General features: G+C 37.9%; 1 protein-coding gene across 4 annotated transcripts in view; it reads right to left on the minus strand.

Moving 5' to 3' along the window:
- The window catches only part of LOC127431554 (progranulin-like), a 40,628-nt gene extending 25,768 nt beyond the window's left edge, over positions 1-14,860 (minus strand). For all 4 annotated transcript variants that reach the window (XM_051682015.1, XM_051682016.1, XM_051682017.1 and 1 more), the window contains exons 1-10: positions 14,744-14,860; positions 13,736-13,819; positions 8,024-8,176; positions 7,429-7,551; positions 7,235-7,333; positions 6,512-6,662; positions 4,491-4,588; positions 3,816-4,058; positions 2,591-2,833; positions 1,526-1,804 (exon numbers count right to left, since the gene is read on the minus strand). In XM_051682015.1, the coding sequence (XP_051537975.1) occupies positions 1,526-1,804; positions 2,591-2,833; positions 3,816-4,058; positions 4,491-4,588; positions 6,512-6,662; positions 7,235-7,333; positions 7,429-7,551; positions 8,024-8,176; positions 13,736-13,738 (1,392 nt within the window). In that variant the 5' untranslated portion in view covers positions 13,739-13,819; positions 14,744-14,860. The remainder of the gene's footprint in view (positions 1-1,525; positions 1,805-2,590; positions 2,834-3,815; positions 4,059-4,490; positions 4,589-6,511; positions 6,663-7,234; positions 7,334-7,428; positions 7,552-8,023; positions 8,177-13,735; positions 13,820-14,743) is intronic.
- Between the last annotated feature and the right edge of the window lie 1,026 nt (positions 14,861-15,886).

Genomic DNA, 15,886 nt, shown 5'->3' on the forward strand with positions numbered 1-15,886 from the left:
TCCCAAATGTTAATTTCTACAGAGACATGGTATATATGAACAATTTCAGTCAGGTTTTAGGCCCCATCACAGTACAGAGATTGCACTTATCAGAGTTACAAATGACTTGCTCTTATCATCTGATCGCAGCTGCATTTTTCTTCTGGTGCTTTTAGATCTTAGTGCTGCCTTCAACATGATACTGTAGATCACAACATTCTCTTGAATAGGCTTGAGAATTATGTTGGCATTAGTGGACTTGCATTAGCATGGTTTAGGTCCTATTTATCAGACCACTACCACTTTGTATGTGTAAATGAGGAATTGTCAAATCAAACAAAAGTATGGAGTGCCACAGGGATCAGTTTTAGGGCCTCTGCTTTTCTCCTTATAGATGCTTCCCCATGTTGACGATACCCAACTTTATATTTCTTCTAAACCCAATGAAAATTTACAATTCTCCAAATTAGCAGAGTGTATCAATGAAATCAAAGATTGGATGGCCAGAAATTTCCTTCTACTCAATTCCGACAAAACAGAGGTTCGAAACCAGATGTACTGTTACATCATCTTCTACAGTGAAGAACTTGGGTTTTATATTTGATACCAATCTGTTCTTTGAAAATCTAATTTCCAATGTTTGTAGAACAGCATTCTTCCACCTCAGAAATACTGCAAAGTTACGACACATGCTCTCGGTTGCTGATGCTGAAAAACGAATTCATGCATTCATGACCTCAAGACTAGATTATTGTAATGCATTACTGGGAGGATGTCCAGCAACTTCAATAAATCAATTTCAATTGGTTCAAAATGCAGCTGCCAGAGTGCTGACCAGAACCAAGAAATATGATCTTATTAAATTCTGCATATAAAATCTCTGTATAAACACTGGACCTTAACACTTACTTAGTTTAATAATTTTAAACCATGACTTGCACTGCACATAAATAAGTGATATTGGCATTATATTCATGCTGTTTAGCCAGAGGGGAACTGGCCCCCAGTGTGAGCCTGGTTTCTCCCAAGGTTAATTTTCTCCATTAACCAACATCTTATGGAGTTTTGTGTTCCTTGCCACAGTCGCCTTCAGCTTGCTCACAGGGGTTCTAAATACAATTACTATTTATTTAATTTTTATACACAATTTACAATCATATTTAAATCAAACTACACAATGATCACTAAGACTTTAACAAAAAAATGAAACTATAATATCTATAATGCATGATTTTCTGTAAAGCTGCTTTGAAACGATGTGTGTTGTGAAAAGCACTATACAAATAAAAATGACTTGACCTAAACTTCGAAAAGGCTACTCTGCCACAATCGGGATTCTTTCCCCCTCCACCTCAAATGAAATCCGATCGTCCCTCAACCCCTTTCTAATAGAAAGACTACATGATTTTGTTGCCTATGTTGATAGTAGACAGCAAGGCAGCTCGATAGTGTTTGGAGACATTAATGTAGATGATATGCTGATGAAAAGTTGAGTCTGTATTTCACCTGTCCTGGGTGTATGTGCATTCATATTTTCATGTCTAACCTTTGGCAAAGGACAGCAGCCCCACTTGCCGAGTTTGTTCATAAAGCAGCAGGTATCATCTCTGGGACAGCTGGTGTGATCATCACACATGTGCCTGTGCCCCTTACCAGCCAGTGCTGGAGCAACAACATTAGGTTCAGACTGCTGTGTCACGCTCAGTGCAGGCTGCTTCTTCAACCAGGGTATGCTGGTAAGACCAGGATAAACACAGGTTTTGTGAGTCAGGTCACACTTGTAGGTCTGTGGACAGCAGTGCTCCTGATCATCACAGCACACAGCCTGAAGGCAGAGAACACATACAGGTATAACATGAATGAGAAGTTACATGTGTAGTCTCAAGCCTAATTTATAAAATGGAAGAAGGTGACATTTTTTTCTTCTGTACAAACTAATGCACCCTAGGAATGCGCTTTTACACTACGTGCACGGAAGGTTTTCAACTATCAGGCAGATGACAAATCAGTAGGTAAGCTGTATTTGTTGTAAAAACGCTATCTTTTTGAAGTTTGTGTTGAGCATCATACACTATAAAAAAAATGTGTACATTTGTAAAATGTACTTGTATATAAAAGAACCACATCCACAATTAGTTTTAACTAAGGCTGTCGATGCATCACGTTAATTTGGTACAATTAATGATTTGAAAAATAACGTGTTAAAAAAATTAACTCAATGAATCATGCCTTGTCAAATCAACAAATACAACAGGCAGCACAGCCTATCACAGATGACGCACTCTTGTGCGAAATAATAGCTGGACCGAGCACAAGAGAATGCAGCAATCATGAGATGCGTTTTTTTAAAGTTAAACGTAATTTGAAACTTGACACAGCATCTAATATTATTGGCTGGCTTTATGCAATTTCTGGGAGCTTGTGTGCATAAAAGGCTTCTTCCTGTCTGAGTGGGCAGTTCTTGGCACAAAATAAGCTGTAAAGTGGGCCAGACTTTATGCTGATAGTCAAAAGTCTGGCTCTACAAGACTAGTACAAGTGCAACCCTGTGTGCTTATTTGTATGCCTGGAATAAAGAGGAAAAAGTTGGCACATATGCACCAGCATGTACCTGTGACAGAGGGCAGCATCCCCATGCCCCCGTGTTTAATTTGCAACAGGTTGTCCCTGTTGGACAGAGTGATGTTTCATCGCAGTTTTGATTCTGTGATGGCAGGGTCACTGCTGCAATCTTTCTCACCAAAGGCACAGAAAAACGGGGACCCTGATCACTGGCACTGTCGCAGGTACTGGCAGCCAGATTACACACAGTATCATGGGGGCAACAGTGGAGATGGTCTTCACAACAAATTGCCTGGAAATAAAATATAACAATTAACACAATCCCAGTCAAACTCGCCGATCTTGACCAAAACTGACTTCATACATTTCATGAGGTTTTTAACTTGGTAGACTTCAATGAAACCAAACTTTCAAGATCGGGTATGTATTAGGTAAAGTTTAAGGGGCTGTTCACACTGAACAGGTTTTTGCATCTGTCTGTACTGTTTTTCAATTGTTTTCCAGCAAACATGCCCTAGATGGGATCTTTGACCGTTGCTCCATCTCATACAGGAATACTGGTTTTTAGATGCTATGTCAAGTTGAAAAGAACTTCAACTATTTAAAAAAGCTTTTGGAGACACCTGCGTTTTTTTCTACCTGTTACACTTTTCGTTTTTTTAGTGCAAGAATGCGTTCGGTCTGAAAGGCCCCTAAGAATCTGCCTTTGAAACTCCTTTTGATCCAAACTACAATTCTGAATTGTGTTTCCATCCAAGTTGCAAATTTACTTTGTGGAAAATAATCGAGCAGTGTTTTCATTCCATGCGTTTAAGAGAACAAAAATATAACATCTGTGGAAATTACCACAAAATATAAAAGGAAAAGAAAGTTGTAGCGACTGGGGAAGCCACTGTGGCTCTTTTTGGGGTTTTTTTAGACATAATAAAACATAAAATGTTATTACATTTATTTATTATTAAATCGTTTCCATCGTAGTTTATGCACATCTTCTTACAGAATACAAAAAAAATTAGTAAATAAAAAGTATCCACCTCAAGTGAGTATATATGTGCAAATTTTAAATCACATTTTGGTGTTTCTATCCAGCATTTTTTATGTAATATCCCAAAATATGCATAAAAATGTGGAATGTGGATGGAAACACAGCTAATGCTTATGGTGATGGCTTGTGGCTTCAAGCTGCACTTCAAGATTGTTTTGAGAATAGTGCTGTTGAGTTTTACACAATGAATTGCCAGATTTTGAAATGGGAAAAAGAAAAAACTATTTACTTGTGGCAGTGGGCAGCACCCCCAGCCTCCAGTCAATAGTTTGCAGCATGTAGAATCACCGGGACATGACATCGTCTCGTCACATTTCTGATTGGGTGATTCTGGAGCTATTGGAAAAGTGGACACCTTCTTTACCCAGGGTACAGACATCAAAAGGTCAGCAGGGTCATCGCAAGTGGCCGCAGCGAGGTTACACACAGTGCCATGTGGACAGCAGTGGGCATGATCCTCACAACACACGGCCTGGAGATTAAAAATAAATTAAATAATATATATAAAACCTCAATGTCAAACAATCAGTTTACGTGCAGCCTGTTGATGCAACCATTCAGAGTTAACTTGAAGTTGAGGAAACAGTAGTTTAACACACATTAGCCAATTGCCGGATTGCCAATTTTGAAATTCTGGTATCATGCTTGGATCTTTTGTAACAGGAAACCCTGTTTTAATTTCTGTCATGTGTAAATTCCTTGTAATCTCATGAGATGTTTATAGTTCATAAATCATCCAAACCAGATCAAACCTACAATGTTTGCAATGCATTACCAGCACATAACCTTTGTGTTGTAAAAATGGTGGGTTTGATCTCGGATATTGGTAACATGTGAACTAGGAACCTTTGTTATAGCCTCAGTTATCAATTGCAAATGTTGACTTGAAATAAAGTCAGCATACCTCCGGTAGGGGGCAGCACGCCCAGGTGCCGCCTTCTGTTTTACAGCAGGTGGTACCACTTTCACATGCTACCGTTTCATTACAGGGAACTATTTTTTCTACAGAGAGAGAGAAAGAGCAAGAATGAGAACAATAAACAAATAAATAGCTACACACACTATATTGATCTAAGTGAGGAAATTGTACTGAAGTTTAAAAGTTCAACAATCCAACACATAAGAAAATATAGATAATAAACAATAGATGTTTCTTCAACTACGGGCACTTTTAGCCCTGTGAATTTCTACAAGTAAAATCCTGTTAGAACATTCATATTTCACACTCTCACTAGTTTATTAAATGTGTCTGCTAACAATGTCCAACAGTGAATGTCTATGGATCACAGGAGATGTGTGTAATTTTTGTCTGAAAGTCAAGAAAATTCAAACCACAGTGTCATTTCCAGCACATCTCAAATTCTGTATTGTGTTAATAGAATTCTGTGGTGGAAATGACATTTTGAACGTTTTTTTATTTTTATTTTATTTATTGCAGAATCATTTGTCTAGCTAAGGCTAACATTTTATGTATAGTAAATTCACACAATTAAATAAGATTTTCACACTTTTGGAAAAATAACTGCTAGATTGGAAATATCGGCCAATAAACACATTTTGCTCAAAAGTGGTATTTGTCTTGAATTGTCTCATATTTATCTCAAGTATGCTCTTCACTAACACTTTTGTCCTCTTGGTTAACAAAAACGAACTTCTGAAAAAATTGTTTGGTGTGGTGGAAAATGACGGCACAGCTGCGAGACGGTTTTTGAAAAACCGTTAGATATCATTTTCACACAATACATGTTGAAATGGTTTATGTTTATTTCCCGCTTTGGTTATATTATCATAGATTTAAACATGTAATTATATGTATTATTATAATGGATTTCATAGTTTAAAATGAAAGTCTGGGACAAGGCTAAAAGAGTCAAATCTACAAACACGTCATTTGAAAAGTACTAAAGTCCTGGTAAAAAGTCAGTTTTAATGTGACCTTCACATAAAAATAAAAAGTTTCAATCTGTTAGTTTTAATAAAAATCAACCCCTGGGACATGAAACTGCCTGAAGTTGAAGAAACACTCAGATAAAGAACGAGAAGGAACAATAAGGAAATCAAAGTTTTAGGTCAAGCACAGCAATTTAAAGTTCCTGTATAGGAGCATGTACTATTTCAAAGTTATTATGGCCCCAAAAAGTTAGACACTTATGCCATACTTCATGTATGAATTTGAATGCATTAGATGCAGCATCTGCACACAAAAGATGGTATGTCTTTTCTCACAGCCAAGTTTACTTTTCTGAGGCATTTTTGCAATTAAGAGAAGGAAAGACACTTAATAATCAGATATTCCTAGCTTAGTAAACCGTGTTATGATAGTACCTGAACATGCATTACTGATCAAAAACACAGAGTGACCTTGGTTTTCACCATTGTACGTCACAATGGCTATTCTGTTAAAACACGTAAAAACTTTTGTAAAAATGATAAAGGAATACTTCACCCAAAAATGAAAATTCTGTCATTATTTATTCACCCTAATGTTGCTCCAACCCCAAATGACTCTTTTCTTCCAAAAGTACACTTTTTAAGTCTTCACAAGGTTTATTTGCAATGTAATGAAAGTGAATAGAGACTTTGGTCTGTCAAGCCCGTAAAAGAACCGAACCCCCCACCATAAAATCAGAGTGTAACAGATAAAGGACGTGCAAGGAGGAGGCAGGAACCGGCTGAACAGTCAATGTAAATTTTAATGATATAAATGAACTTAAAACAACTTGAAACATAAAGACACACACAACGTGGCTGCGTACGTCTCTCTCTCTCATGAACTGGCGCCTCCAGCTCGGCTTTATCCCCCTCTTGGCTGATTAACCTGATTCAGGGCCAGCCATGTGTCCTCGCGGCCTGGCCCCACCCCGCCCTCCTCCTCGTCACACAGAGTAATCAATATCAATTTAAGCCATTATTCACTCTCAATACCTGCTTTTCTCTCCAACGGCATCCTACGATGGGCGGCAAACTTCCTCCAGAGGGGGGAGGGGCCATAGGTGTCTGACAAACACATTGAATGTTCAAGGTCACAGGTTGTTCCCTCAGGACAGCAGTGTCGCTTATCTTCACAACACACAGCCTAAACACACACACACACACGCGTGCGCCAGGGAATGAAAGTACAAATTAATAAAAATGTAACAATTACCATATACGGTAAAGTGCAGTCTCTGCTTCAGACAACACACTCATGGATTGCCTGTCTGATGTATATTGCACACAAAGCTGGAAAGCACGTTCTCCATCTGGCAAGCTCTAATCTGATTGGCTGCCTTAATGCAACTTCCGGGATTACACCTTGAAAACAAATGTTCAGAGTGCTTTTGGGGAAAAAAACGAATTACTGAATTTGCCAGTTGGATTTTGCCAGTTGTTTGCCAGGTCAGTGGCATTGAATCTTTATTGAAAATGAAAGCTAAAATCACTTACATTCATTTTTCTGTTAAAACTTGTATATTATTTGAGCTGTAAAGTCATTTAAACCCACTTCTAAAAAGTACATAAAACAAAACAAACTGTAGTTGGACACATTACACGCCGGTCAGACAGTCTCTTCCTGTCTAAGTGAGTGGTTCTTAACCAGAAAAAGCTGCATTTGACTACAGTGTAACAGCATTCAAACACAGAAATATGAACAAATGGGTGCTTTACATTTTTCATAGGACAGCAGCCCCAGCTCCCATCAGGCATCTGACAGCAGGTGGTGTCGTCAGGACACTCGGACACTTGATCCGGACAAACCACAGCTTGCTGGAAACAAAAGGACAACAAGAACCATTTCAACACTGATTATTTAAGAATGGCTTATCTGGATTTGTTGGTGTGGATATGGATATGGGTGTTACCTGCTTCGCAGCGACTCTTACCACCCAGTCTAAAACATGTGTTTTGTTCACACACTTAGAATGTTCCAAGTCACACAGAGTGCCTTCATAACAGCAATGCAAGTGATCTGAACAGCATTCTGCCTGCAAACGTGCACACAAACCAAGAGCCAGTTCATATAAAATGTGCACATATTGTTTATTTGTCTGCAACAAGCACATATTAATGGGATCGTTCACCCTCTTGTTGTTAAAATGTTTTGTGTGAAACACAAAAAGGAGATGTTAGGCAGAATGTTAGCCTCAGTTACCAGTGACTTTCATTTTATGGAAAAAAGATCAAATGAAACTGTGACTGAAGCTGTAAGCCCCTAACATTCTGTCTAACATCTTTTGTGTTCCATGGAAGAGAGTAATAGAGGTTTGAAATAACTATGTAATAAATAGTAAATTACAAATTTCCTTTTTGGGTGAACTATTCTGTGTGAACTTAGTTTACATAGAAAGAAATGTAACTTTTGCTCACTGACACAAAAAAAAAAAAAAAAAGGTAAAGCAAACAGGTAAAGCAAGGCACTCCCTTATACACACATATATATCTAAAACACACTCTTACGTTAGGAAGAGGGCAGCAGCCGTACCCTCCTGTTGGTGTTTGGCAGCAGGTGTTTCCATCTTCACACATTCCCCCATCAGGACAAATCAGAGCACTGCATACGTTCAGAAACACACACAGTAATGCTGCGAAAACAGCACGCACCTGACAAGTCTGGGAGAGGATGAAAATGGGTGAAAAGTGACCATTAATTGCATCTGTGTTTATAGTCACACCTTTAAAACCATTTTAAGATAAAAGCCTCTAATTTACATCTGTTAAAATGCACTGCAATATGAATCACAGATCACTTGTAACTGAATCAAACACACTTTCAAGCTCAGACAATTTTTATCTAGGCTAATTTCAATTGAAGACAATATATTTTTTTTCATGTTATGTTTTCTCTGTTTCTGTATCAAAGGGGTCATGACATGTTCTTTTTTTATATATAGTTTTATTATCTTCCCTGAGGTCCACTGATAATGTTAAAGTTTTTTTTGCACTAAAACTGTCATAATTTAGTAACATATGTGTGCTAAGTGACTCCAATCAGTCTTCCTAAGCAACCAATTGGCCCGGTTGCTAGGGTGGGTAGAGTCACATTGGGTTAACCTCCTCATGGTCGCTATAATGTGGTTCTCGCTCTTAGTGGGACGTGTGGCAAGTTGTGCGTGGATGGTGCGGAGAATAGCGTGAAGCCTCCACACGTGCTAGGTCTCCGCAGCAACGCGCTCACAAGCCACATGATAAGATGCGCAGATTGACGGTCTCAGACGCGGAGGCAACTGAGATTCATCCTCCACCACCCGGATTGAGGCGAGTCACTACGCCACCATGAGCACTTAGAGCGCAATTGGGGAGAAAATCCCCCCAAATTAATAATAATAATAATTTAGTAACATATGATAATTTTCTACCCTGTCTCTGGCCCTCTGTCTGAAACACTTCGTTTTGGCCTAAGCGTCTCCTTAAAACTTCAACATAAATGCCCACTGCTATGATTGGCTAACATTGTGAAACATTGCGGAGGCAGCTGGGATTCGTCCTCCGCCACCCGGACTGAGACGAATCACTACGCCACCACGAGGACTTAGAGCGCATTGGGAATTCCAAATTGGGAGAAAAAAGGGAAAAAATCCAAAAACAAAACAAAAAAAACAAGAGTTAATAGTTCCTAGAATATCAAAATCCACAAAAGGAGGTAGATCCTTTTCACAGCAAAATCCCCAGTGTTAAATGTACACTCATGGGGTTTATATGGGTCTCACTCACTGGTGATAAAAAAATAACACTGAAGCAGTGCTGAATCTATAGCAGATAATTAAATAAAGTAGGTACTAACTAGGTAATTAAGAGGTTTCTCTCTATTTAGTGCTGATGATATCATTTTGTTGTTTGATTATTGTTCTCTTTGGTTAGATACCTGAAACTTGATTATCTTCAGGGCATTGTAGTGCTGTTCAAGCACAAAACACTGTGATAGAGAGAATCCACCTGGATGTTATCTGGCATATTTAAGTGAGATTTCATCCAAAGTATCATCATTAAAAGTAAAATCATATGAATTTCAGAAATACTATGGAAATGCAATGCTGTGATAAGGTGACCAGAAACGGTCTCTTAAGGATAATTTATGAGCTGTCAATGATACACACAGACATCAAGACTCAGCATACAAAACTCATCAATGGTGACAATCAACCAACTCAATTTCAGATTCATGCCACAATGCATTATGGGTGTTCTCATAGTACACAACTTAACGATGGCACACGGCATGAATCTAAAAAATGAGTTTATTGATTGTCACCACTGATGAGTTTTGTATGACGAGTGTTGATGTCTGTATATCTAATTGTGCAAAAGTTCTATTTTTTTTCATAAGCGGCTGTTGCATCATTCGCTGGCAGTATCTGCTCAACTTCTGCTCAAATATCTGTTGCAGTAACTCTTTCATATTTATTGCTATTGGTATAAATTAGCTTTAACTTTATTTACAGTAAGCATCCATCAAATGAAATCAGTGCATCACACTTCTAACTGACCCTTTTCAAAATAAGAAAAACCTGCTATCATCTAATTGTATTCTCTGTCATCACAGGACAATTACACTTGTTTTGATGAACTAATATTGCACTGTTGGAAGAAAACTTGATAATACAGACTAAGGTTCAAGTGCCTAACCAAAGATAACACTAATCACCATAATGGTGAATTAAATAAAAAAATAACACCACAAAAATCAGCAACACTAAATGAAACTAAAGCTTTATTAACTCCAAATCTTTTGCACACATGAAAAAAAAAAAATCCCAAAGTTACTTATAATAACAGAACATGGCAATGTTGTATTTTGAGCATTTTCAAGCATTCTCCTGTGAGATGTTGAGACATTTTATTTGCAGTTGATGTACATCTAAGGCTGTGTGACAGTAAGACAGATTCAATTGTTGTGATGTTTGCTGGTTTGTTCTCTTGTTTTCCTGTTCTTGTTGTTCCTCTTTCCTTCAGTAGACTCTGCTTGTTAACATCAGGTGCCATCTCTAATGATCAATCATCACTCAGAGAGTGTACCTACTTTATTTAATTATCTGCTGTAGATTTAACACTGCTACCAGTGAGTGAGACCCATATAAACACCAGGAGTGTACATTTAACACCATGGATTTTGCTGTGATTTGGCTCCTAAACCATGGAATAGTCCCCCTAACACTGTTCGGGATGCAGACACACTCACTCAGTTTAAGTCTAGACTAAAGACTCATCTATTTAGCCAGGTATACACCTACAGTGCATCCGGAAAGTATTCACAGCGCTTCACTTTTTCCACATTTTGTTATGTTACAGCCTTATTCCAAAATGGATTAAATTCATTATTTTCCTCAATTCTACAAACAATACCCCATAATGACAACGTGAAAGAAGTTAGTTTGAAATCTTTGCAAATTTATAAAAATCACATGTACATAAGTATTCACAGCCTTTGCTCAATACTGAAGCACCTTTGGCACCAATTACAGCCTCAAGTCTTTTTGAGTATGATGCTACAAGTTTGGCACACCTATTTTTGGGCACTTTCTGCCATTCTTCTTTGCAGGACCTCTCAAGCTCCATCAGGTTGGATGGGGAACATCGGTGCACAGCCATTTTCAGATCTCTCTAGAGATGTTCAATCGGGTTCAAGTCTGGGCTCTGGCTGGGCCACTCAAGGACATTCACAAAGTTGTCCCGTAGCCACTCCTTTGTTATCTTGGCTGTGTGCTTAGGGTCGTTGTCCTGTTGGAAGATGACCCTTCGCCCCAGTCTGAGGTCCAGAGCGCTCTGGAGCAGGTTTTCATCAAGGATGTCTCTGTACATTGCTGCATTCATCTTTCCCTCGATCCTGACAAGTCTCCCAGTTCCTGCCGCTGAAAAACATCCCCACAGCATGATGCTGCCACCACCATGCTTCACTGTAGGGATGGTATTGGCCAGGTGATGAGCGATGCCTGGTTTCCTCCAGACATGACGCTTGCCATTCAGGCCAAAGAGTTCAATCTTTGTTTCTCATGGTCTGAGAGTCCTTCAGGTGCCTTTTGGCAAACTCCAGGCGGGCTGTCATGTGCCTTTTACTGATTAGTGGCTTCCGTCTGGCCACTCTACCATACAGGCCTGATTGGTGGAGTGCTGCAGAGATGGTTGTTCTTCTGGAAGGTTCTCCTCTCTCCACAGAGAAATGCTGGAGCTCTGTCAGAGTGACCATCGGGTTCTTGGTCACCTCCCTGACTAAGGCCCTTCTCCCCCGATCGCTCAGTTTGGCCAGGTGGTCAGCTCTAGGAAGAGTCCTGGTGGTTCCAAACTTATTCCATTTACGGATGGAGGCCACTGTGCTCATTGGGACCTTCAATGCTGCAGACATTTTTCTGTACCCTTCCCCAGATCTGTGCCTCGATACAATCCTGTCTCGGAGGTCTACAGACAATTCGTTGGACTTCATGGCTTGGTTTGTGCTCTGACATGCACTGTTGACTGTGGGACCTTATATAGACAGGTGTGTGCCTTTCCAAATCATGTCCAATCATTTTACCACAGGTGGACTCCAATCAAGTTGTAGAAACATCTCAAGGATGATCAGTGGAAACAGGATGCACCTGAGCTCAATTTTGAGTGTCATGGCAAAGGCTGTGAATACTTATGTACATGTGATTTGTTTCATTTTTTATTTTTAATAAATTTGCAAAGATTTCAAACAAACTTCTTTCAAGTTGCCATTATGGGGTATTGTTTGTAGAATTTTGAGGTAAATAATGAATTTAATCAATTTTGGAATAAGGCTGTAACATAAAATGTGGAAAAAGTGAAGCTCTGTGAATACTTTCCGGATGCACTGTAATTTATCCATCAACTCACAAATAGGCTGCTTTAGTTAGGTCTGCCAGAACCAGAAACATTTCTCAGAAATATTTCTCATAATCTATAACTCTGCAATAAATTGAATGCCATCTATGCTAATATTATTCTATTAGTTTCCGATTCATATCCAGAGGTTACCAGCCCCTGCTAGATCCAGCTCCGTTCCTGCTTGGTGTCGGACTCCACTGCTACGTGTCGCTGAGTGATGATGACAAACTACAGCTGATGCTAGCCAGACATCACTTCAGTCTTTTACGATGGACATCAGAGGATGAACTGATGCCAACTACAACTGTAAGACATCGGATACTACATATGCCACTGCCTGAACTTGGACTTAGGATGGACCCCACCAAACCTCACCAAAAAGACCTGCCGGTTGAACTGCGATGCACCTCATTGATCTCTGCCTGCATCACCTTTATCTATTGATAGACTACACTCTTGAAATAGACTATACATAGACTATCATTTAACTGCCAACAAAAGCCTTCATCAGCCAACTAACAAAGGACAATGCATCTATGTGAACTTCTGCAGTTAACCCAGGATGGACTTCAAAGACATTAGTCATTAATCTTACAGTTCATACAAAATCTTTGTATAAACACAGGACCTTAACACTTAGTTTACTCATTTTAAGCCACAACTTGCACTGCACACAAATAACTAATATTGGCATTATATTCATGTTGGTTAGCCAGATGGGAACTGGCCCCCACAGTGAGCCTGGTTTCTCCCAAGGTTATTTTTCTACATTAACCAACATGTTCCTTGCCACAGTCGCCTTCAGCTTTCTCACAGGGGTTCTAAATCCAATTATTAACCATTTAATTATTTATTTTTGATGCAGACTTTAGACTCTGGATGACTGCTGGATTAAATCTTTTGTTTGCAAAACAGATGATGAGTGCTTCTGTACCACAATGTTAGAAAGACTATGACAACTATTTCTAATGAAAAAATACTCACCATTGTATTTTGGCTTATTTTTGGTCTTTCCACTGTGACATATTTCAACATTTAAATGACTTTTGTTTTTTATATATATATATATATGATGAATAGTTGTAAGCCTTAGTGCAAATTATACATGTAACTTTAAATCTTAAAGTGTGTATTTTTATTATCATTTATTGGTGAGAAAGAGAACTTTCATGGTTAGTGGTCTAAGAATCATATAATATGCAATATGTGATTGTTGATTATATGTATGCATATCATTATCATTTATTGCTAGGTTTTTTTTTTCTTATTGTAATTTTTGTTAATATTGCTTATTGTTAATATGATCTTTTCTTGTTGGATGTGCAATGTGACTTAATAAAAAATACTCACCATTGTTTTCTGTAATAGCAGTTCTACGAAACTAATACTGTTCAAAATGTCAGATTGATACCCATGAACTCCTCCTTTCTTGCCCTGAAATATAAACACAGAAAATAAGTAACTAAACCCAATACATTTATATGGGGTTTTATACAAAAAAATAAAGAAATGTGTTTGTTGTGCGGTTATAATCACTGTTGTGCTAAATGACCCATATTTTAAACTCAAGTTCCAACTCTGGATGCAACACAATATCTCAGATTCACAATCAGATTTTTATCTATAAGAAAAATAAGGAAATCCACTTCCTACAGACAGTGGGATCAATGCATTTAATAAGGACAATTGTGTTGACATTTACTACTACTGTATGACCCCACTGTAAAAAAACAAACATTAAGACACGCACCATGATAGTACCATGGTATTCATTTGTAAATACAATGGTACAGTGTACATGGTAATCACTTAGCACCATATCACCTGATATCATCAGTGTACCATCAGTGTAAACGTATTTCGTAAAAGACAAATAATCAACAAATCTGAAAGATGCTGACAACAAAGTATCCTCTCACATGCTTAACAGACACTAATCTAATCTCACAGCACTAAATAAACAATGACCTAAATAATCAGTAAATCATGTGATGATTTTGGAGCCTTTGGTAACAAATAAAAAGTACAGGACCGTTTGGATATTCATTATTTTACATTTTAGACAATACCCAAATTTACATCATTACATTATTACCAATGTCTTCTTTTCTTCTACAGCTTCCGTTCGTTTTGGTTGAAGCAGTAAATACGGTTTTACTGTTAGGAAGAGTAGTAATTAGTAACTGAAATGTATCATTCTCTGTTACTTTCTTCTAAACTGCTGATACATTGAATCAGTTTCTCATTGTTTCCCGACGGAAGCGCGTGAGCTCAGCCGAAATAAACTTAAACTAGAATAAACCTTCACTAGAAAACATCACAACATCAATATAAAACAAAAGCTTTTAGCAACCTTACCGTACTTTCACAAGACAGATGAAAATAATAGTTTGTGTTGGATGATAAATGTGCAGTGAAGCGAGTATCTCTCCTCTGTTGAGTTTGAGTGTATTTGTATGTTATCACGTGATTGCAGCCGTGTCACATGACACTCTGGGGGAGGGGGGGTATGGGTTGTTGTTTTTCATTTATTATATACATATTAACATGAACTACAGCAACAGACAACGTTTATTAAACTTTAAATAGATTATATAATGCAAAGCAAAAGTAAAACTAAAAAAAGGTACCAGAGTATAATAAAAACTGAACAAAAATATAGAAAAAGTGTGTCACTTCACTTGTCAGTTTGATACGTAATAATGATATTAAATGCATTAATAACATTACGAATAATGGCATCTACGTGTTAATTATCATCTACAAAATCCCATGCTAACAATAGGTGGCGGTACTGCTCTATTTATGTTTGCGAACCACTATTAAACGATAGTAGTTCATGTCTCTTTTTTGGAAATATGTCTTGTGCAGCTTTTAATTGTTAATCCCAATCTGGGATATGTCAATGATTAGCAACAACATTGATTTTGATGCATTATTATTTTTTGCGCAGTGTCAGATTTAAAAAATCCTCACACTCTGGACCTTAGAGGACAAAAATGTCAGCGTCAAAAACTGCCATAAAAACATTATATATTAATATTATTTTCCACTTTCACTGACCACTTTTTTAACCAACATCAATCCTGATCATAACTACCAAATATTCATTCATTTTTAGGATTTTAACCCTTTAAATGCCAGTTTGTTTATATAATGCCACTGTTATTTTTTACACAAACACACACACACATTTCTCAATACACACATACAAAACACACTCTGACATCCATACCAACACACCCACACAATTTTAGCTGCATCATTTATTCAGTTGGCCTGCAGTGCTCTATAATACAGAAAATAGGAAAAAAGTATGTATTTGCTCCATAGGCTAAATATGAGAATGGCGCCATCTGGTGGAAAATAATAAAAATGTACATTTTGAAGCCAGGGCTCCTGAATGAAAGCATAATATCATAGAATTCATGATTTTATGCTTTAATGGCACTGGGATCAAATGTTGCTGTTTTAATGGGGACATTTTTGTCCTGAAGGTCC

Source organism: Myxocyprinus asiaticus, chromosome 41, assembly GCF_019703515.2.
Source record: "Myxocyprinus asiaticus isolate MX2 ecotype Aquarium Trade chromosome 41, UBuf_Myxa_2, whole genome shotgun sequence".
Lineage (NCBI taxonomy): Eukaryota > Metazoa > Chordata > Actinopteri > Cypriniformes > Catostomidae > Myxocyprinus > Myxocyprinus asiaticus.